The sequence below is a fragment of the Monodelphis domestica genome, chromosome 3 (genome assembly GCF_027887165.1).
Source record: "Monodelphis domestica isolate mMonDom1 chromosome 3, mMonDom1.pri, whole genome shotgun sequence".
In the NCBI taxonomy this organism is placed as follows: Eukaryota; Metazoa; Chordata; class Mammalia; order Didelphimorphia; family Didelphidae; genus Monodelphis; species Monodelphis domestica.
In genome coordinates this window covers 142,279,068-142,302,909 of record NC_077229.1, presented here as the reverse complement: position 1 = coordinate 142,302,909, position 23,842 = coordinate 142,279,068, and the positions used below count along the sequence as shown (strand labels likewise).

Here is a 23,842-nt window from a genome sequence, read left to right as displayed (position 1 = left end):
TCTTCCTCCATCCTACTCTCTTCTTGGGCAGACTGCCCCAGGCCCTGATAGGTGAGCCTTTGATTTATTTTTCTTGGAACTAGACCTCCAAGTCACTTTCTTATTATTGTTGTTCAGTTGTGTACAACTCTTCTTGAGCCCATCTGGGATTTTCTTGGCAAAGATACTGGAGTAGTTTGCCATTCCTTCTCCAGGTCATTTTACAGATGAGGAAACCAAGGCTAAACGGGGTTAAGTGACTTTCCCAAGGTCACCTGGGTAGTGAATGTCTAAGGCTGAATTTGAACTCTAGTCTTCCTGACTCCAGGCCCAGCACTCTATCCACTGCACCACCTAGCTGCCATAAGAATCATTAAATACCAGTTCAATTAATCTGGAAAGATGGAATATTCCTGTGACTGTAAGAGAGATTAAGTATGGGGAAAAATTTGAAGCAAAATATTGAAATACTAGGTATATATAATTAGGATTTTAATGCATATATTTTAGTTAATGTTTATATTGGTTATTTTATAGTAGAAATTAATCCAAGTACAGAAATGTTCTCATTTTCATGTAACAGAGAAAACATTTGGAGAAATACTGATTTACCAAATTTGTTTTTAGACTCTTGTCTACTTTCAAGTTTACAAGTGTATGACATAATGTAAAAGTAGTTGTGATATCAAATTTCTCTTCCCAAATAATGTTTGTTTATGTTTTTTGTCTTTGTTTTTTAATTTGGTAATCCCAGTTCCAGCTACAAATGTTTGACATTGTTTGTTCTACATCATGGGCCAGTAGAGACAAATGCTGTGAACTCCCAGGACTGGTAAGAATTCTACTTCTATTATCCATATATCAGAATTCATTTTAAAATTCATATCAGAATTCATATTTAAATTACTCTTAAAATAATGTTTATTCCCTATGTGACATAGCCTTTGCTTTTTTATGCATACCGTGGATTTGCGTGCAAATTTATTGTTCAGGCAGAACTGTACTAAGAATTGGGTGGCTGGCTTAATCAAAGAGTGCAAAGAAGTCAGAAATGGGTTTGGGATGCCATTGGTTTCCTGGAGTAGTGTGAATAGCTTCTAATGGATTTCTGTTCAAATTTTTCTGCCAGCACTGAAACTTCTCTTCCTCTGCCCTAATACCTCTAGCCCTAGCAGGGCACTTTGGTGCAATTTACCAAGTCAAAATTTAACTTGAAGTGGAATCCCTGGTTGCTCATGGAGAACTAGAAAACTCTATGAGGTGGTATTAAATCCATATTACCCATTAAAAATCCAAAGCTCTGCCAAATAGTGTGACTTGCTCATGGGATCTTTAAAAGCACCATGCAATGTCCCAAATTAAATCTTGCCTTTCTTCCCTGTGTTTTATGTTTATCTCTTTGTCTACCTATATTACATGACTAAGATGGTCTTTACCATCATTACTATCAAATAGTGGTGAAAAGGGATATATATATGTGTGTGTGTGTGTGTGTGTGTGTGTGTGTGTGTATTTGCACATCCACACATACATATACATGAATTCCAGTGGATAATGCACTAAGTGAAGAGATTTGTTTTGGAACAACTACAATGGAAAACATCATGATTCTTTGAGGACACCATTGTCCTAAGCATCAAGGATCACAACCTGGGAATTATCCTGAAATCTTCATTTTCTTTTACTGCCCAATATCCAATTCACTATTAGTTACAGTCAGTTCTGCTATAAGGTGACATTTCTGTTCCCTAAAAGCACTGGCTTATCTGAAATTAGGGCTCATTAGAAGAATGGAGCTGGGGTACAATGCTCAAAAACTTCTCTGTGATACATCAAGAAAAGGAAGGAACCTAATTTATTAAATGGTAGCTCAGTTTTTAACCTGACAAATGGGTAAGGAATGCATAAATGCTATAATAAATAGCATCCGTGTCCGTAGCCTCAAGCTTTGGGGGCTGCATGAGTCAGTTGAATAGCCCAGCCTTGGGGTCAAGAAGGGAGAAGTGGAGGTGGTACAGACCAGCCTTCCTTTGCCCACAGCTCTTCTATACCAGAAAATATAACATTAATATGGCACTTAAACTTGAAAATACTTCATTTGCTTGTGGAAGCTAAACCTTGTGAGTTACCATGAGGTGGTATTTCTTATGGAAGAAATTGAAAAAAAGCAAACATGAAATTTGTGTCCTGCTTAAAATGTTCTCATCACATTGGAAAGAATTCACATTTTTGAAAAATGAATTATAGCAGCACTGGCTCTACTTCCACCCAGCTCTCATTTCCAGCCCCTTGTCTCCATTCACACAATGATCATCTGAATTGAGACCTCCATCACCTCTTGACTAGACTGCTAACATAGCCCCAATTTCCAGTGTCTCTTCTCTCTAATTGATGCTCCAAACAGACACCAAAATAATCTTTTTAAAGCACAGATTACACCATGCCACTTTTCTAGATCATGCATCTGTAATAGCTCCCTGTTGTACGAAGGACAGTCTTCTGCTTGCCATTGAAAGCTCTTCCTAGTGTATTTCCAGGCTACTTTTCCAGACCTCCCCTCTCCCCCCACATAATTCCCCTTAATGTAGTCTATACTTTAACCCAATCAATCTCTTTGTTGTTGTTCAGTTGTTTTTCAGTCAGGTATGACTCTTAGTGACCTCATCTGGGATTTTCCTGAAAAAGATACTGGAGTGAGTTGCCATTTCCTTCTCTACCTCATTTTACAGCTGAGGAAACTGAGGCAAACAGTTAAATGACTTGTCCATGGTCAAACAACTAGGAAGTGTCTGGGACTGGATTTGAACTCAAAACAATGAGTTTTCCTGACTCCAGGTCTGCTGCCCTATCCCCTACACCCCCAAGCTATCACTAGCCTATTTACTGTTCCCTAAAAGCAACTATAAAAATGCCTATGTACCTTTTCATAGACAGTACTCCTTGCCTCTGAGTTTTAGAATCCTGAACTTTTATCAAGATTCCACTCAGTTACCACCTTGTGTATGAAACTTTTCCTGTCCCTCTTGTTTCTAGCACTCACTCTCTCTGCAGATTATCTTGCATTTAATGATCTGTTTATTGCTTGAATCCCTCCAGTAGAATATTTTACATTTTGTCTGCCTCCCCAGCTTTCAAGGCTTACACAATACACGCTTATCTTATTACTCCCCTTCACATAATTCTACATTCCAGGCCAACTGGATAACCCTCTCTGTCCTCTGTTTTCATCCTGTTCTCTTTTTTCTTTGGTCATGATCTTCTTCCCATCAGAAATAGATTTCAACCCTCCCTCTATTTCTGTCCCTAGAAGACCCTCTCTTCCTTCAAGGTGCACATCAGACACCAACTACTTCATGAAGTCTTCCCTGATCCCTCCCAAATAAAAGTGATTTTTCTCTTCTAGGGTTGTTTCTGTTTGCTTGTTTGTTTGTTTGTTTTGCCTGGTTCTCTTTTGCTCTATTCTATCTCATACTTTTCTGGCTTATGTACATCAATGACATAGTGGATAAAGCACTGAACTTGGAATCAGGAAGATGCATCTTTATAAGTTCAAATCCAGCCTCAGACACTTACTAGCTGTCTCACTCTAGGCCAATCACTTAACCTGTTTGCCTCAGTTTCCTCATCTATAAAATGAGCTGGAGAAGGAAATGATAAACCACTCCAGTATTTTTGCCAAGAAAACTCCTAAAAGGAATCCCCCATAGTTGGAAATATCTGAACGATAACAATACATGTTATATCAATTCCCCAATGTTAATCTCTGCTGGAGTGTAACTTCCTTAAGGAGGCAGAGTCGGTGCCAATTTTTGCCTTTCTATCTCTATCAACTAGTGCTATGGCCAGCCTACAGAAGGTGCTTAAAAAATTAGAGATTCGTTTTTAATTAAAAAAATAAAAATAAAGTCAGTCAGTCAGTAAACTTTAAGCACCTACTAGGTGCTAGGCACTGAACTAAGCCCTGGGATTGCAAAGAAAAGAAAAAGAAAGAAAATTATCTAACATAGTGTTCTGCTTTTTATTGAAAATCTTCAACTTAAAATATTTTAAAATGTTTCCCCTGGGTTGGAAAACTACTATTTATGAAATATTTGGTTGTTTCTTTTTGAACAGAGGGATGAGGAAAACTGCCCAGCTCTTCCACATACCTGTTCCTGTTCTGAAATCAGTAAAGGGGCATCAGGACCTGTCGGCCCACCTGTAAGTATTGAATAAATGTTGGTTTTCCTCAAATAGAAGAAAGCTCTCTACTGTTTACATTTGAAACCATTTCTTTCTAAACCCCACGACTTGTTTTCTGATTGAATATTTTAACTCATATCCTACCTGCAAACTTCTGCCTGTGCTAAACCTAATTGTACATGTCCAAGATGGTGTTTGAGGCATGTTAAATGAGACATTTATTTCCTAGTTGGGGACAAGGAACATTGTTGACTTATTCATTAATCTAATTTTATATTATATATATTATGTTATTAGGCTTATCCCTTTTGAAGATGGTCCTTCTACTGCTCTTGCAATATGACTAGCCCAGCTCTTTTTCTGATCATGGATTTTCTTAGTGGTATCCATTATGCCATATGAGAGGCAGAATGGAGTGGATCACATGTATAAAAAGTTGGTCTTGGAGGCAAGAAGATCTACTTTCCAGAAAACCCACTTCTGACAATAACTGGCTAGTTGTATGAGCTTGGCCAAGTCACATAACATGATAGTGCTCTAGACAAAGGAACTGGTCTTTTCTTCATCCCAGAAGCCTCAGCATCAATGAAACCACAGGACCAGCCCTTATACCTTGTTCCAAACCTATGTGGAGAGGTCATTGCTGGGAATATGCTATGGAGTACTTGTAATCACCGATGTCCTTTGGGTCACCCATGACTTTGTTTCATTGGCTGTGGCATTCCAGGTTTCTCAATCATGTAGTATCTATCACCTGGGGGATGTTGGTGTTCAAAAAGATATGTCTTTATGCCAACGATCAGCTTGAGAGCATTAGAAACTAGATTAGATGCACTCTGGAAATGCAAATGTTAAAAATATTGCTGATGAAACACATAGAATTTTATTAAATTGTATTAAATTGATTTAAATATTACTATTAGGTACTAATGTTTTGACATACTGATTTGCATATTTGGGAATGGAGACCAGACCTATTTCATTGCTATTGGTAACTTCTAGGTGAGGCGAGCTCTTCTGCCAAGGTGGGTTGGGATCTTCTCAATATCCTAAGAGAGTCACCTAGAGCAGATATGTCAGGCAGACTGCCTCAAGTGCCCTTGCAGCCTAATGCACTCAAGTAGGGGAACCAGATTAAAATGTATTTGGGAAATAGTTACAAAAAGAAATAAAAATAGAATAGAACACAGATATTGGTTTTCTAAGCCAATAGAGGTCCATATGTATGGTTTGGTGGCTCCTATCTCTTTCCAAATTGGATGCTGCTAGTCTAGATCAAAGAGGTTAATAGATTTGTCAAGGATCACACAGCCAGCAAGTTTCAAAAGCAGGATGTGAACCATGTTTAACCCTGGGTTTAAGACCAATTCTCCACAGCTCCCTCTTTATGGTTTTATGTATATAGCCTCATTTGATCCTCACAACTCTATGAAGTGGTTGATATATATATATATATATATATATATATATATATATACAGAGACAGAGAGAAAGGGAGGGAGGTGGGAGAGTGATAGAGAGAGAAAGAGAGAGAAAGGGGCGAGAGAGAAAGAAAGAGAGGGAGAGAGGGAGGGAGGGAAGGAGGGAAGGGGAGAGAGGGAAAGAGGGAGGGAGGGAGGGAGGGAGAGAGAGAGAGAGAGAGAGAGAGAGAGAGAGAGAGAGAGAGAGAGAGAGAGAGAGAGAGAGAGAGAGAGGGAGGGAGGGAAGGAGGGAAGGGGAGAGAGACAAAGACAGAGAGAGAGACACACACACACAGAGACAGAGACAGAGACAGAGAGAGCATTTCCATATTACAAATATCCTTATTCTATTTACACTTTCTTCAACAGATCTTTTGCAAAAGTGGTGAAGACCTTCAGTGGGCATGAGTCTCCCTGTTTTATTCCCCTTTAAATATTGTTACAAAGAGAGGAAATAAGAGAAGCTACAACTAAATGTAGAAAAATACTAGAATCAGGGATTCACATCCTTCTTGAAAGAATTTTTTGTAACTTTCCAGTGATGTTATTTTTCCTCTTGTGCCAAATTGTCAAAGCAAATGTGTGTTCCTTTGAGAAGGACAGGACATGGATAGTTTGTTGTCAGTGCACTGTAAGGCTGTTGAGGTTAACAAGACAAGAAAAGGGGGTCAGTGTCCATGAGTAAATAGAGGAAACCTACAGGATAACTTTTTTCCAAGACTTGTCATTTAACATTTGACTTTCCACTAAGCAGGACTGGCATGTTAGACATTTGCACAGTAGATAACCCAGACTGACAGTTGGCTTGTAGGATGGATGTTCATTCCAGGTTGGCTCCAATCATATAAATTTTCCTACTTTTTAAAGTTCAGCATATCTGTTTTTTTCACAAACAAAGAACCTTCTGGAGTTATTTGGAATGGATCCTGGCAAATCCTTTTTTATCTTTGGCACAAAGGAGCATCTCTTCGATATCAGGCATGCAATCCAATTTTCTCTATATTTTAGAGCACAAATTCTTATCACTTTCTATTGAAAATAGAAATTCATTCTCTATTTTACTCTAACTTACACTTCAATGTTTTAGAGAAATAACAAGGTCATTCCATTCTTCAGATTATTTTAAGATTTTTTTGCCCATGGCTAAAATTGTCCTTCCACATGTATGGATTTAGCCTTGAACTCCATGAAAGCCACATGTGGTTCTAGCAACTTACCGCACGGAGGAGTTATGCCCCAAGGAGGTCATGTGGAAGATTAATTGAACTTGTTCTGTCTGATACCAGAGGGCATAACTGAGAATTGAAATAGGTAGAAGCAATGGGTAATTATTATCCCTCATGGGTTGTTAGATGGTAAAGATTTGCTGGACAGGTTTGGGGACTAACCCTGATTTTCCTGAGGCTTGTATGAAATGCTTCTGAGTTTATTTGATTTTTCTATTCCATGCTCAAGGGAATTGTGTAAATAACTTGTAACATAAGAGACTTTGAGAAATAACCATTCCATATGCCCTAGCATTCAAAGTCAATAGGGACAATACGCAGTAAGCAAGTCAGAGTAGAGGAAAAAGGAGTAAGGAAAGAAAGGGAAGATGAAATTCCAAGGAAGGAAGGAAGGATAAATTTCTTATAGAAAGTTTGAGAAATAGAATTATACAATCAATGCCAAACTTGGAAATGACCTCAGAATTATCTAATCCTACTCACACCTATATTGGAACTCCTCCTCCAATATTCCTAGAAGGTATTCATGTAGACTTTACTTAAATACCTTCAGGGAAGGGGAGCCCACTATCTGCCAAGGTAGCCAGTATCACTTTGGGATAGCTATGATTGCCAAGAAGATTTTTCTTACAGTAAGCCTTCCTCTCTATACTGTCTCTCAACCATTCCTGGTTTTGCCTTCTGGGGCCAAGTAAAAACAATTAATCCTTCTTTCATATGATAACCTTTCAAATGCTCAAAGATAGCTATCATCTCCTCAAGCCATTTCCCTTTCAAAGTAATATCACTAAAATTCTTGCATGACAATTTGTGAAAAAATACCCATTTTCACTGATGAAATTTAATTCTTGGTTGATAGTGTATATAGTTGCTGGAAAAGACACAATCCCCATCTTCAGACATCATCCCTCAGACATGTTCAAACAAAAAGATTACATAGCAATATTTCAGAAGAAAGTATCTAAATTTAATTGGGGAAGAAATATCTTGGGTGTTTGAAGGACCGAATAGCCAGCTCTCTTTTATATTTATATCACTGGCAAATGAATATAAAATGTGAATATAAAGACTATTGATAATCTAATGACCCAAGTCTGATTGGGGCCAATACTTCTAGGATCTTTTGTATTTACAAGTAGAATATGTGGAACATATTCTTTTTCTAGGGAGAGAGGTATTAAATGGTGACCATGAAGCATGTGGGTCATCAGAAGAGAGTCCTACTTTAATACATATAGGTGTATCAAAAATGACTCATTTGATAATAAGATCCTTAACAACACTTATAAACATATAAGAAACAATTATTCTTGAAAGGCAGGCAGGCAACAAATATATATCAACTACAAACTATTAGGCATTATGTTAAGTGCTGGAAATACAAATATAAGCAGGAAGCAGCAACAACTCCTGCCTTCAAGGAACTTAGAATTCTAATGACAGAAGATAATACTTCTGTTGATAAGGGAGCTGAAAAAAGACTTGGAGAAGCTAGCTATCTATGGGAGCATGATGTTCAGAAGTCTAGGAAGTCAGAATTAGAACTGGGAGAGGAATGATGATTGGCTAGCCTGGGCTTCTCCCCAAATTGGAGGTCCCGAAAAGAACTCAGCAGTAGAGGAAGGGTGATGATATGACAGAGGGACATTACAGAGTGAGAAGGTCCCAAAGAACAGTGAATCTTTTTCAGTGTGAGAAGACCCTAGATAAACTTCCAGAAATTCCCTAAAACCTTCCCTTGAGGGAAATTAGAGTAAAACATCAACTAAGGCATTCTACAAATTCTAAAGAGTCAGATGTAAAGTCATGAAGAAAATGAAAGTTGGCTGCCTGGATCTCTACCCAAAATGGAAGCTGGAAATGAATTATTGGTTGATATTAACCCTAGTCATAGTGGAGCTTTCCAGGCATCCTCCTGAGCAGGGAAGAAGAATCAAAGAGTGACTGACTCTGTACACTTGAAAGAGATACACATTCCAAGTAGAATTGACAGGACAGAGACAACAGAACCCAAAAGTTTCTTCTCTCCTGGCCAACAGGTAGAGAAAATGAGCTGGAATGGAATCAAACTCCTGCTTTCCTACCCAGTTGGTATGGGAAGGAACAGTCTCAGAAGAGCAATTTCTTTTTTTTTATTTTAAATTTTTATTATTTTTTTTAGAAGAGCAATTTCTTGAATCCCATAAACTTCCCTTCTAGTCAGGCTACATCCTTCTAACTGTTATTTTTAATGGAATGTAGCCCTGCTCAGCTGTGACTTCTTGAGGACTGAAACAATCCTATGCTTTTTATTGTCCAAGCCCTGCCATCTCTTAAAGTCAGTGGAGATGTCCCCTTCCTTTTCTAAAGGAAACAAGTTACTTTTAGACCAAAGGAGTCCTCCTTTAATAAACAGAAAACTGCTCCCTCAATTCAGTCCTCATGACTCTAGAGACTCTTCTTTCCTGAGAAGTTCTGTCCTGTCTAGATCTAAGTGAGGGAGGGATGGGTTATTATCCTGTATCTTCCCACCACTCTCTCTATTCCAGACAGATGTAACTTGATGTTAGTCTTCATTGAAATAAATTACTAATATTGCCAAATCCTTAATGAATTTTGGAAAAAACAATGTTAAATTCAATAAGCAAATCTGACATTATTTGTTGTTTTTCAATTATTTCAGTTGTGTACAACTCTTTATGACTCCATTTGGGATTCTCTTGGCAAAGGTACAGGAGTGATTTATCATTTCCTTCTCTAGTTCTTTTTACAGAAGCAAATAGGGTTAAGTAACTTGTCCAAAGTCACACAGCTGGTGTTTGAGGTTGGATTTGAATTCATGTCTTCTTGAATCCAGTCTTGACTAGTGCTTTATGCACTGTGCCACCTGGCTGCCTCCAAGTGACATTCACTTAGTTGGTAAAAACATGAAGGAAGTTCTTGGATCTTTTTTTTTAACATTATAACTATAAAGAACCTAAAGAAATATGTCTAGGGAATTCTTAAATGATGTCTTTAAAATCATCAAGAAATCCATCTTTGTTAATTTAAATCCCTTCATTGTCCATTGTTTGTCTTGAAAACAATCATATGTATATTTTTGTATATTAAAAAAACCTAAAAGAATTTTATACTTTTTAAAAAATGACACAAAAATCATACTTGCTTTAAATATTTTTAGGATATTCAAAATGAATAAAATGATTCTGAATAGGTGGTATAGTGGATAGAGCACTGGCCCCAGAGTCAGGAAGACCAGAGTTCAAATCCTCTGATACTTACTAGCATGCCCCTGGGCAAGTCACTTAACCTCTATCTCCCTCACTTTTTTCATCTGTAAAAAGAAGCTAATAATAACACCTATATTCCAAGGTTACTATGAGGATCAAATGGGATATTTTAAAAGTACTTTGCAAATCTCCAAGCACTCTATGAATGTCAGTTATTTTATTATTGTTGTTAATAATATCATGATTTTTATTCATAGTCAGGTCCAAAATTTTGATCTTTATCCTTCTTCTGAAGTTTTTATTAACTTGTTACTGTATCCCTCACCTTCAATAAAGATATTGCCTCCTCTGATCCCCCCAGAAAATTAAAGCTAGAAGAGACCTAGGAGATCATCTAATCCAACCTTGAAGGCAGCTAAAAGGAGCAGTAAATAGAGGATTGACCCCAGAATCAGGAAGACTCATCCTCTTGAGTTCAAATCTGTTCTCAAATACTTTCTAGCACCTGTGTGCCTCAGTTTCCTCACACATAAAATGAGTTAGATAAGGAAATGGAAAATCACTCCTGAATCTTCACCAAGAAAACATCAAATGGGTTCATAAAGAGTCAGACACAACTGAACAACAGTAACAATCCAAACTCATTTTAAAAATTAAAGAATTGGAATTTCTGGCTTTGGGAGCATATGTATGTGTGTGTGTGTGTGTGTGTGTGTGTGTGTGTGTGTACTTTTAAAAGGTTAGTTGACTAATTTCAAATCATGATTATATTGCATGGCATTTCAGATCAGAAATTAAAGTAAAAATATACATCTATCTACTTGCAGTGGGGATATTCTGCAGTTGTCAAACACATTCAAGGTATTTGCCAAAGCCTGAGAAAGTTTTGGCAGGGAAGGTCTACTCAAAATGTGAAATCATCTACAGGGTGGGAGAGGACTGCTCTGTGCAGATATTCATTTTTGCATGGTGATGAGACTATAATGTTATTGTAGTATATTGGCATTTATGCAAAAGAGGAACAAGATCCTCCATATCATTAAGAAGTAGAATTGAAACATGCTTTTTTGAGGCTGGATTTTGAACTGATATTTAACATATGTTTGTTTTCCAGGGTGGTCCAGGACTCCGAGGACCAAAGGGCCAGAGAGGTGACCAGGGTCCAAAGGTGACTTGAGTTTATTTGTTATTACTATGGGAGAGATTTTTTATGTGCAGTATTTATTCTACCCAACTCAAAGCTCCTTTGGTATGATAAAAACTGAGCCTATGACCAGTCCCTTAATCATAGAGCTTCATTCTTTTTTACTCTATAGATCTACCCATTATTTGAGGAAAAAGAAAGCTTTCCAAGTAAAGAATGAGGCTCCCCAAAGCCACACAATCTTTATGTGATGAATTCTTTCTCTTTGACCTGGATTCCTAACAGACTTTGCCATGACTGGCATAAGGATGAAACTTTGGGGGCAGTTAGGTGACTCAGTGGATTAAGAGCCAGGACTAGAACCCGAAGGTCCTGGGTTCAAATATGGCATCAGACACTTCCTAGCTGTGTGATCCTGGGCAAGCCACTTAACTTCCATTGCCTAGACCTTCTTTGCCTTGGAACCAATACACAATATTGATTCCAAGATGGAAGATAGGGGTTAAAAAAAGAATGGGATTTTAGTCTATCACAGATAATTCCCCATCCCCATCACTTTCAGTATCCCAAGCCTCTTATTTGAGTATTGCTCTCTCTCTCTGTGCATATCACTAGGAATATAGCATTTCCTTTTGATCTTTCTAGTCATTAGAAAGATTTTATGGTGAAATGCCCTTATTCTCATTTCCCCTCCTAACAGCACATCTTAGTACAAAGGTCATTTAGTTTCAGAGCCTTTAGCCTTAAAATGGAACCAAGATAATTGGTTTATTGGGGGTAAACCCACAACATGACCTCCTTACCACTATGTTCTAAGGAACTGAACTCAAAAGCTTTTGACAAATCTTCTAGCTGTTTATAAGACGTCGTAGATAACTCATTCCTGCCTTTGATTTTTCTTAGGAGCTGACCATGAGTGTTTCTTAAGTCAGAAGTTAGATAGACAGACAGACAGACAGACAGACAGATATATAGATAGTTAGATGGATAGATGGATGTACAGACAGAAAGATATATGATGGATTGCTGGACGATTGATAAGTAGATGACATAGATACATATAAGCATGTAGATATAGATTTTGCTAGCATTAATAAGCCCATAGTATATGCCAGGTACTATGCTCAGTACTGAGGATACAAATATAAACAAATAAGCAAACAAGGCAGGGTATTCCCTCAAAGAATTTACATTCTAATGAGGTTCTAGAAAGTAGATGGGGAAGAACAGTACTTGCACAGGATGGAAGATAAGGCTTCAAACTCATCTCTCAGTCCTTTATTTTAGTGAATCCAGCTCTTCTTTCTAATTATGATGAACTTTCCCCTGGTCTTCATGATGGAGAATTCTTACATGAGCTTACTGTTGAAATCTTAGTTTTTACATGGAGGGTTGAAATGTGATTATTTTTTACCACGCCTTTGCTATAAAGGATATGAGGTCCTAAAAGAGACTCTGTCACTTTTTCTTTGTTTCCCAAATACCTTGTGCCTCTGAACACTTAAACATTGAAGAAAGTTGCTCAAATTCTTTCATATGACTTAAGCTTCCCATTTTACAAGTGAAGAAACTGAGTCCAAGAGAGTTGAAATGATTTGCCCAAGGTCACAAAGAGGATAGATGTCAGAACTAGATCCTTGCATTGAAAGAACATTCAGTGTTCCTTTGATTATATCACCTTGCCTCTTCTTCATAATCTCCCTGTACATGAATGAATTTCCCTCTTTGACTTCAGATAGGATTCCATTTTTGTGCTTCTTTGAAAGAATAATTGGCAACTAAGTGCCCAGTGGTCAGAGCATTGGGTTTGGAGTCAGGAAGACTTATATTTCTGAATTCAAACCTGATCTCATTATCTGTGCAAAGTTGGGCAAGTCATTTAAGCCTGTTTGCCTCAGTTTTCTCATCTGTAAAATGAGCTGGAGAAGAAAATGGCAACCTTCTCCCGTATTTTTGCCAAGAAAACTCCAATGGGATCGTAAAGAGTTGGATATGACTGAAACGACTGAACAACAATAAAATAATAGAGTAATGCTGCTCTTACAAAGAACAATAAATTCTTATAGAGTTCAATGAAAAGAATACTAGGTTTGGATCCAGAAGACTTGAGTTCAAATCCTAGTTCTGATAATTGCTTCCTGCATGACCTTGGACAAATCATTTGACAACTCTGGGAATGTGAAAAGGGTGGACTATATGACCTCTAAGGTTCTTGTTCCTTCCATTTCCAAATCTGTGATCCTATGATGTCATAGCCATTTATGCTTATGTCTTGTTGCCTTCCAATGTTGTAAATTCCATAAGGGCAGCAACTTATGTAAATCTCCAATCTCTCCCAATAACCTACACATAATAGACCTTAATAAATATTTGTAGGATGAGTGAATGGAGTAATTATACATGGAACTATTGTCCTATCAGTTTCTCATTTATTTTAAATGAAATCTGAATTATTAAGTGCTATAACAAGAACCATCTTAAATCAAAGGGTTTAATTTACTACCTAAATGACTTCCCTCTACTCCCTTCCAGGGACCAGATGGTCCTCGTGGTGAAGCAGGTTCTCCAGGACCCCAGGGTCCTCCTGGCCCTCAAGGACCAAGTGGACTTTCCATTCAAGGCATGCCGGTGAGTTGCATATGAATAAACATTACTGTAATGTCGGATTATGCTTACACTTCTAGCTTATCATTAGTGGTGAAATCTATGACTTATGAAGTCATCCCCATTGAAGAACATTTGAAAACAATTTATAAAAGGTTATAGTCCTCATCCTGTGGCCATTTCTTGAGCATAATAGGACAGTACACAACAATATATCAACCCAGACAAAATTTGCACAGGAAGTTTTGTCAGTGTAAGGATAATCAAGGGAGATCTGCTTAATGTATCCTAGCTGTTAAATCAAGAATCTAATGGCTACAAAGGGATATGAGAAATATAAAATGCTATGTAAATTTAAGTATTTAATTAGCTGTCTTGATGGTGAAAGAAAAAGCACATGTATGGACTTATGGTTCTTGCCCATTTCCATTGGCATCCGAATGAATTTTTACTTGAGTGGTTACATCTTCAGTGGTTATTGTTCCCAATGGATTTAAACAAAGGACTCCAATTTCTGTAAATCTGACTATATTTCCTCAAAATGGATTCAGGTCACATTGAAACACATTAGAGTCCATTTAACAATCTCTGTGTTTCTTGCCTTACACAGAAGTTCTTAACCCAGGTTTGTGTCATGAACCCCTTTGGCCATCTGGTGAATACTCTTTTAAATATATAACATGATAGAAATACAAGTGAAGCCAATTATATTGAAATAAACTTATTAAAATTCTGTTTATTCAGGTTTTGTTTTATTCAAGTTTTATTTATTCACAAGCCCCTGCCTCAGAGAAATCAAATATGTAATTCCTTATTTAAATCAAGATTATTTTAAAAAATTATTGCTATTTATTGATTTTGAAACAATACTTTCCTTTTGTGATAGAAGTAGCCACATCTGAGTGATATTTTAATTTTGTGGCACTATTTGGCTACAACTTTTTCTTCTTGGAGTATTCTTCCCATGGAAATGACTATTCTCTTGTATATAAATAATACATTCCTGTTTATATACACAGTTTGCTTTACTCTGTACTCTTATATAATTACTCACATTTCCATAGCAAGTTAAATTTTACAAAGTGTTTTCTTCACAACAGTTCTGTGAGTTACATATAATCCCTACGTTGTAGACAAGGAAACTGAAACAGAGAGATTAAGTACCTTGTCCACAGTTCACACATCTAGAAAGTATTCAAGGCTACACTCAAACCCAAGCCTTCCAGCTCCAGATCCAATTCTATAGGTAGCATTCTCATATAGTTCTAACAGGAAAAACAAAAATTATGTATTTAAAAAATTCTATAATTGACAAAGTGATTATATCCAAAGTATAGTTAATATTTTAGTTGTTTAGAGCCCCTTCTGGAAATCTAGAGACAGATCTGGTTATTACATCTATATTTCCATGCTTACGCTATTCCCTTTTTTTGGTTGTATTAATGCCCATGATTTTTTTCCAAATTCTTGGTATCCTTTCCTCTTTTAGCTATAATGAGGATCTGTTGCTCCATGCCCTCAAAACTATTCCTACATATAAACCTTTAAGGTTCTATGTTTGTGTTGGAATGAGATCATTTATTTTAATATTTAATATAGCATGTGCATACTGGTAGGAATATGACCTAATGTTGACAAAGGAAGAATGGTTGATGGGGAAAAAACAGTAAATGTATTGATGAGTGTGTCTCACTCCATGTGGTTTTTGAATTTTCAGGGAGCACCGGGGGAAAAAGGAGAGAAGGGAGATCTTGGTTTTCCAGGTCCACAGGTATTCTTTTTCATTCTTTGCTGTCAGCATGATAGACTAGTGGAGAAGAAGCTATGGGGCTTTTGAAGTGGGTCATGGGCTTGGAAAGAGGAATTTCTATTTTCAGTGTTGTGATGCCATAACTCAAATTCATTTACCTAAAGTTCTTTTTCCCCATGAGTCACATCGATGTTCCTCACTGTAAGCACCAGGGTCAGGGGAATAGAGAGGGACATTCCTCTTCTGGGAATCATAGTTACGTGACCAATTCCACATGCTAAAGACCTCATCTTCACATCTCTTTTGAGGTTTTAAAGTATTTCAGAGAAGCAAGGCAGGCATATGATGGGGGCATTATTTGTCTGACCTTTTTTTTTTTGGTCCTTAATCTTCTCAGGGTATTCCAGGGAGTACTGGGTCACCAGGACGTGATGGTTCCCAAGGCCAGAGGGTAAGACAATATTCAATAGTTTGTAGCAGTGTTGTTGCTTTTCTTCAGTGCTATTGTTTCATTTTCCACCTCGAAAAAGTCATAGAGGCAAACAAATTTCTTTTCCATACACATATTTTGCTTACTCTAGTTTTACTGAAGCTCTTCCCCACCTGAGAAGCATTCCTGCCTCTTTTCTCCACCTGTCCATGTCCATAAAACAGGAAAGCACCAAGTGGGGGGTGGGCAGCTAGGTGGCTCAGTAGATTAAGAGCCAGGCCCAGAGATGTGAGGTCCTGGGTTCAAATGTGGCTTCAGACACCACCTGGCTGCAGGACCTTAGTCAAGTCACTTAACTCCAATTGACTAAGTCCTTATCACTCTTCTGTCTTGGAGCCAATACTTAATATTGATTTTAAGATGGAAGGTAAGGGTTTTTTAATTTTAAAAAGTAAAATAATATTAATTAATTAATTTGAATTTAAATTAATTAAATTAAATTAATGTTAAATGTATACTTTTAAAAGCTTCCAAAAAGTCTCATCTTTGGATAAACAAGAATATTGCTATACATAAATCCTGTCCAGACACTAAATAAGATACCTGGACAGGACAACAGGAAATCTGTCAATTAGTACATTCTTTAAATTAATAAATAGAGACAGCAGTAAATATAGGCAAGGAGAAGATTGAACAAGGGAGTTAGTATATCTTGCTGCTGACCTACTATAAATTGTCATGCACCTTAGATAGTCAAGAGCCTAGTTTTATTTTTTTTTAGCTCTTACTTTCTGAATTAGTAAAAGGCAGAAGGACAAGGGCTAGGCAAACAGGGTTTAATAGCACAAGCTAGGGAATGCCTGAAGTCATATTTGAACCCAAGTCCTTAGGGCCTGGGCATTTGACTGGACTCTTCTACAATAAGTGACAATTAGTTTTAGTCCATTTAAAAGAATTGCATTTGACAATTCTTGATATAATTGTGCTGATTTGGAAACTTAGGGAGGGACTAACTGAAAGACCCTAATTCTTCTCTCAAATAAATATTATCTTTAAATCAGAATTAATACTCTTGTCAAGGAATAGGGAAGTTTACTTTTCCAAATTTATTGGGATAAAAGGTAGACTTTATTGTATCCCTAACAGATCCCTATGAAATTAGTCAGGTTTTAAAAAATCATTTAATACTTCTTAAATCTCAGTGTGGTCCCAACTCCCTAAACCAAGTTTACCCAGACTATACCTAAACCCAAGTGACTATTTCCAAAGGAGGAATGCTGTAAAAGTGAGATTTATGGAATTTTCTTGCACATGTGGTAGGAAAATCTAAATGAATTTGTGTATTTTGGCAAAGACCTAGGCCAGGCTTCTGAGTCTTTACACACCTAGATTTTTCCATGAGCCTTGAGGTATTCCGAATTTTCATTCACTTAATTTATTTGTCAACTACAGAGACTGGTGCTGGTGAAGAATCCCCCAATTTGACATGTAGGATTTGTTGCTGGATCACTTTATACCAGAATTTGACCTTTTTTTCTTTGAAAATTGTTACATTAACGGGGAATCTTTATAAATGTTGGAAACCTAGGAGTGTGGAAGATTACAATTTTTAATCTATAGGAATGAAAGTTTTGGAGCTGTAATAAAATAATAGGAGGATAAGAAGTAATACCACTGAGATTACTTCCCCTTCCCTCCATATTTGTCAATTTAGAAATAATATTTTCAGGGTGATCTCAATTCCTACTTTGAAAAATTCCAGGACTCTGAAATTTGTTCTTCTTGTAGCAATTACAGGTCATACATATTTCTCCTTGAAGAATCTATTGGAAGGAATTGGGTAGGGGGTCTCATCTATGCTTTATGACCTTGGGCAAGTCATTTAAAGTCTTTGGATCCAAGATTCCTCCTCTACAACAAATGTGGGCTTTGTAGTAAATGAGCTCCTTAAGGTCCCTTTTGGCTTTACAATTGATGATTTTTATCTAAGTCATGGATTCTTTGGATAAGATCTTTGATAGTAGGGGCCTTCAATCAACATTAGTAAAGATAAGAGAACATAAGAAAGTGAGAGGCGTTATACTTTCTAAACACTTAGTGTAGAGCCATTAGTGGACATTAAAAAAAAAAAAGCTTCTTCAAGTACATGAAAGTATAACATAGGATGTAGTAAAATGTAGGATGCAGAATAGGATGAAAAGAAATCAGGAACCCAGGCTAATGAAAATGAGGTAAAAAAAGATCTAGAAAAAATTTAAAGTACTCTGCTTCTCCTTTTAAAAAAAGAATGATGGGGTCCTCCATGTATTTTCTGTAAGCCGATAATGAATTGTTCTTTTTAATATGCATAATAGAACTTATTTATAACTTTATTTGTAAGTAGAACTAATTTCACATATAAACAAAAACCACAAACAGTTGGAGGGCATAGAGAGGTGGGAGTGACATCGAGAACAATTTGATTGCTGGTCAAATAACTCCAAAAGAAATGCCTTCTGACCCTCTTCTCAGGATGGGTTGGGGAAGGTAAGTCAAAGGAGGACTAGCAAGAGCTCAGGGGTGTCTTCTGGAGGCCACAGCCAGCTCAGGTTAGAAGAAGATTGTAAGTCAAGGTGCAAGAACAGATGTAGCTGTGGGGAAGGAGGAAGATGTTTAAGAGAACAAGTCCCCACTGGGAAGGAAATCCTTTTGCTTGCCTATATCAATGTCCATTTTTCTAGTGCAAATTATGGCCCAAATTTAGAGTAATAAAGGCATATGCCTGTCTGACAATAGAAAAAGGAAATATCAAGTTAATCTTATTTGGAATATAAATAGGTGACCATTCAAGTGACCTGATTTCTGCTAATAGTTCTCCATTACTCATTCCTTTTTTAGTAACAAAAGACAACTGCTAACATGTACATGTTGTATAATTAGAATTTTGAACCCCAGACCTCTCTTTCCCAGCTTCCCATGTTCCTTCTCATGTTACATGCTAACATAGGGAGGACATACATTTTGTGTATCCCTGCCTCTCGCTCTCTCTTTTCCCCTGATTGCAGCTGGGAAAGTGGGTTTTTTACTTTTACTTTTACTTTTGTTCTTTTATTTCTTCTACTTCAAGAGATTATTAATAAATCTTATAAAAGATAATACTTTGAGTTATTGGATATTAATTTTAATCTTACAATGTTATCTGGGGGTTAGGGAGAGGAGGAATTAAGCTGGTATTGACTCAACATTTCAACACATTTTAATTTATCAATTTATTTTTTAGTCATTTAGTCATAGGGAAGGAAGGAAGAAGGAAAGGGAAGGAAGAAAGGAAGGAAGGAAGAGAGGGAAGAAGGAAGGGAGGAAGGAAGGGAGAAAGGAAGAAAGGAAGGAAGGAAGAAAGAAAGGAAGGGAGGGAGGGAGGGAGGAAAGAAGGGAAGAAGAAAGGAAGGGAGGAAGGAAGGAAAGAATTCATTCATTCATGGGAGATGGAGTATCTTTTGCAGGAAACAGCAAGGAAGCCAGTGTCATCAGATTACAAAGTATATGGAGGGGAGTCAGGAATAAGTAGTTTAGAAAGGCAGGAAGGGGCCAGGTTATGACAGGTTTTAAAAGCCAGACAAGGGATCTTATATTTAATCCTGGAAGTAATGGTGAATCACTTGAATTTATTGAATAGGGAAGTAATATAATCAGATTTGTGTTCTAAGAGAATAAATTTGATACCTATGGAGAAGATGAACTGGAAGCTACAATAATTGTTTGAGATTGTCTGGAGTCTCCTTTTCCCCCCTAATGACCTGAAAGAGGGCATTTCAAGAGAAATGAAATACTCAAATCATACATACTCATAGTCAAAAAGAATAGAAGGGGCAGCTAGAGAGCTAGTGGAAGAGTTGGGAGGACCTGGATTCAAATGTGGCTTTAGACACTTCCTAACTGAGTGACCCTGGGCAAGTCACTTAACCCCAATTGCTTAGCCCTTTCTTTTGCCTTAGAAATGAATCGACTAAGACAGAAGTTAAGATTTAAGGAAAAACCAAAGTTAGGGGCAGAGAGTAGGCTTTTTAAAAAAAAGCAATTGAAACTTCTCCAATAATGATTCATAAGCCTGACTCCCAATCACCCCAACTCTTGTGTAGCTGACATTTATAAAGTGCTTTGGGGATTTGCAAAGCACTTTACATATATTATCTCATTCAAGACTCACAATAACATTTTAAAGTATCCAAGTATCCCTTCCACATCACGAGGGTTAGGGAGGCACCTCCCCAATTGGGAAAATCTGTGTAAAATTTGTTGGCCCTCAATGGAACAGAAAAGAAGTCTGAATTTTTTCTCTTTCCTTGAAGGAATATTTACCATGCATATTTATGGTATGAAAAGATAAACTATGTTGATATTATATATTATACCTCAATTTTATGCACTTCTGAGTTTCTAAACTTCTGTGTTGTCTGCAGCTTTCACTAAACTCCCTTAAAATTCTCATTTAATTTCTTATGCTGACTGTCACGATATAGTGAAACTGTGATGAGGAAAGTCACAATGAGGAAGGGATACCTGTAGATATATTATTATCCCCATTTTACAGAGGAGGAAACTAAGAGTGGGATGTTAAATCTGGTACATAGTCACATGGCAAGAGTCATAGGGGTGAACTGGAGCCTGATCTCAGTACTGATGTTCTAGGACCGAGTGATGGCCAACAAATTGAATGGTGGAAAGGGCGATGCATTTAGACATGGAGAAGCTATTCTTCCTTCTGTGACCTTGAGCGGAGCACTCCTATCTCCTCATCTATGAGATGAAGGTCAGGGCAGAGCTAGAAAGCCCCTCATTACTCTTCCTTTCTCATCTCTAGCTTCTCTCATTGACACCCTCCAGGAACACCATTACCATGACTAGAATACAAATCAAAAGCAAGCAAGTTTTTGGTTTTTTTGAGACAGTTTCAATGTTGCCTCCTCATTAATCCAAGAAAGAGGAGAGATCATTTAAAAAAATTCTCCTCCTTAAACAGAGAATATGTTTTCTTCAAGTCCCTAGTTTATTCTGGCTTCTAGCAAGGGGAATCTGTGACTTTTTGGGCAGCTCATATTCTCCCCCAGGCTTGGAGCCATAAACAGGACATGGCTCAGGCCAGCCCATTTTTTTGTAAAATCAAGTCCAGCAAAAGCTGGACCAATTCAATGGACACGTTTCATACTCTTTCTGGGAAGCCGACAGACCACAGTGCAGGATCCACATTGGAAACAAAGCAGCAATGCAAAACCCACATTTAATAAGAGCTTGGAGCTTCAGTTCATCTTCTGAGCCATTACAACTTAACTGACCATAACTTCTGGCTTCCCCATCCTTTTCCACTATAAATCTCTCGACCTCCTCATTCCCTCTCTTCACTTCTTCTCCCTCCTGTTCATGGCTCTGAGCTGTCACTAGATGATTCTGAAATTGCTGCCATGTTTGATGGATCCCTGGACCATAGTCTCTCTGCCTTCCCATTCCTCCCATGTATCTTCTGTACAAGATGTATCTCAGAGTAGGAGAGGCAATGAGGGAAAAGGGGTGCTGGAAGTTCTGAGAAAAATCTATTCTCATATTCAGATGAGCTCTGACATATTCACACTCCTCTAACTATATATATGAAGCTTTCCAAGTTTAAACTTAAAAAAAAATCTTTCCTTTTTTAAGACCACACATTTCCAAAGTAATGCTTGCTATGGAAAGAATCAGTTAAAAGGAAGCCAGAAAGCTTGAGAGGGTTCCATCACGCTGCATGGTTTCTTCTTATAGTTGACTGGATTTAAAATAGTATAATATTGTCTCATTTTAACTAGAGTGAGCTTAAGTCTTTTCCAATATGAATGTAAATATTTTGAAGATGGAGTTGTGTCATATTTCCCAAAGTTTAATATGTCAAGAAGACATAGTAAACTTTAAATAGCATTATAGGTCAATCATCAAATAGAATATAGAAAAAAAATAACTTTTCTATTATGGTAAGTAGATAAATTGTAAAAGGGAGCTTGCAACATATTTCCTTATCATGTGGGTGTTACATAAACAATGAGTTTATTCATATATTCCATCTCTATCAGATATGAAGCAGTATTGAAATGAACTTTTGGACTTGAGTCAAAAATCTGGTTTTAATTCTCATATTAAATATTGAGTTATTACCATAGTCGTATTTTAAAAAATTAGTCAAATATATCCCCTTTTCCTGACAATGATACCCTTGCATATGTTTCTTCTCTCCTCCTCTTCCTACTTATTTCTCTCCCTTTCTCACTTCTTTTTCCACTTCACTCCCTTCTTCTCTTATATTCTCCCTTCCCCTCCCTCCCTTCTATTCTCCATCCCTTTCCTCCTTTAATTTCCCTCCTCTACCCTCTTCGAAATGTAATATTTAATTTGCAATGCTAATTGGTAAAATAATTGATTTTCTTCTCCTTGGAGTTTAGATGAATTTTAAAACTTTGCAGTTAAACACATGGCCATAATCAGCCAAGCTGGTTGTAATCATAATAACTGCAAAAATTCTTATTTCTAAAAACTTTATTCATTAAGGCTGCAAGGCAGGAAGTATAAATATAATCATTCCCATTTCACAGAAGACAAAGCAAGGGCTCAGGTTGTGTGACCTAACAAGTATTAAATAGCTAACCAATTCTACAACCAGAATTTAAACCCAGTACTCCCAGTCCTAAATTCAGTGATCTTATTTTCTTGAACATATAGTGGAAGTGTCTAATTAAATTTACCTGTTTTAGCCAGACTTGGGTAGGTGAACAACTTATGCTATATGAATGTGATGGAATACTACAGGCTGTAGGAAAATGATGAAGGAGATAATTTCAGAAAAACCTGGTAATAGTACAAACTGATTCAGTGAGGTAAGCAGGAGAACCCTTTATTTAGTAATAGTAATAGTATAAAGATAATCAATTTTGAATGATTACTTTGTTCAACATAATAAGCCACCAACAGTTCCAAAGGACTCATGATGAAACACACCATCCACCACCAGAGAGAAAATTGTTGGACTCAGAGTTAAAATGAAAGCCTATTTCCTTCCTTCCTTCCTTCCTTCCTTCCTTCCTTCCTTCCTTCCTTCCTTCCTTCCTTCCTTCCTTCCTTCCTTCCTTCCTTCCTTCCTTCCTTCCTTCCTCCCTCCCTCCCTCCCTTCCTTCCTCCCTTCCTTCCTCCCTTCCTTCCTTCTTTCCTTCCTTCCTTCCTGGCTAATGTGGGAATTTGTTTTGTATGACTATACATATTTGTAATGGATTTTGTTTTTCTTGCCTTCTCAGTGGGTGGGAGAGGGAGAAAGAGGAGAGGTAGAGAATTCTGAAATGAAAATAAAATAAAACTAAATTTAAAAAAGGCCTGGGCTAGACTCCCAAAATCATGACATTCTTCCATGAGCCCCAAGGCTCTGAAAATGATCATTCCAAAGGCATTATTCACTTAGTTTATTTGTTCACTAGAAGGACTGATACAAATGAAAGATGCCTCTAATCTGACTTGTAGGATTTGTTGCTGGATCATTTTACATAAGAATTTGAAATTCTTTCTCTTAGAAAACCATTATACTGAAAGGAAAATTTTGTAAATGTTAGGATTTTAGAAGGGTGACAAAATACTTTCTTTCTATAAGAACTGAAGTTTTGGAACCATAATATGTCAATAATTCTTGAGATTTTAATTTTCATAACAGTAAAAAGATAGTTGTTATGGAATCTAGTTAAGTAGAACAGTATCAAAAATGTTCTTTCATTGTAGGACATATATCGTAGTCAGAATTCTACCTTTGATGAGTCTCAGTATACTGAATGGGGTTTAAAAAAAACAAAAAACTCTTACCTTTTATCTTTATTGG

General features: G+C 37.1%; 1 protein-coding gene and 1 long non-coding RNA gene across 3 annotated transcripts in view; one reads left to right on the top strand and one right to left on the bottom strand.

Moving 5' to 3' along the window:
- Positions 1 to 23,842, top strand: part of COL14A1 (collagen type XIV alpha 1 chain) — a 297,645-nt gene that overhangs the window by 208,102 nt on the left and 65,701 nt on the right. For both annotated transcript variants that reach the window (XM_056823153.1, XM_056823151.1), the window contains exons 35-40: positions 734 to 811; positions 4,093 to 4,179; positions 11,171 to 11,224; positions 13,733 to 13,828; positions 15,522 to 15,575; positions 15,952 to 16,005. In XM_056823153.1, the coding sequence (XP_056679131.1) occupies positions 734 to 811; positions 4,093 to 4,179; positions 11,171 to 11,224; positions 13,733 to 13,828; positions 15,522 to 15,575; positions 15,952 to 16,005 (423 nt within the window). The remainder of the gene's footprint in view (positions 1 to 733; positions 812 to 4,092; positions 4,180 to 11,170; positions 11,225 to 13,732; positions 13,829 to 15,521; positions 15,576 to 15,951; positions 16,006 to 23,842) is intronic.
- The window catches only part of LOC130458339 (uncharacterized), a 65,248-nt gene continuing 58,228 nt past the window's right edge, over positions 16,823 to 23,842 (bottom strand). The window contains exon 3 of the long non-coding RNA XR_008917516.1: positions 16,823 to 18,614. This is a non-coding gene — a long non-coding RNA (uncharacterized LOC130458339). The remainder of the gene's footprint in view (positions 18,615 to 23,842) is intronic.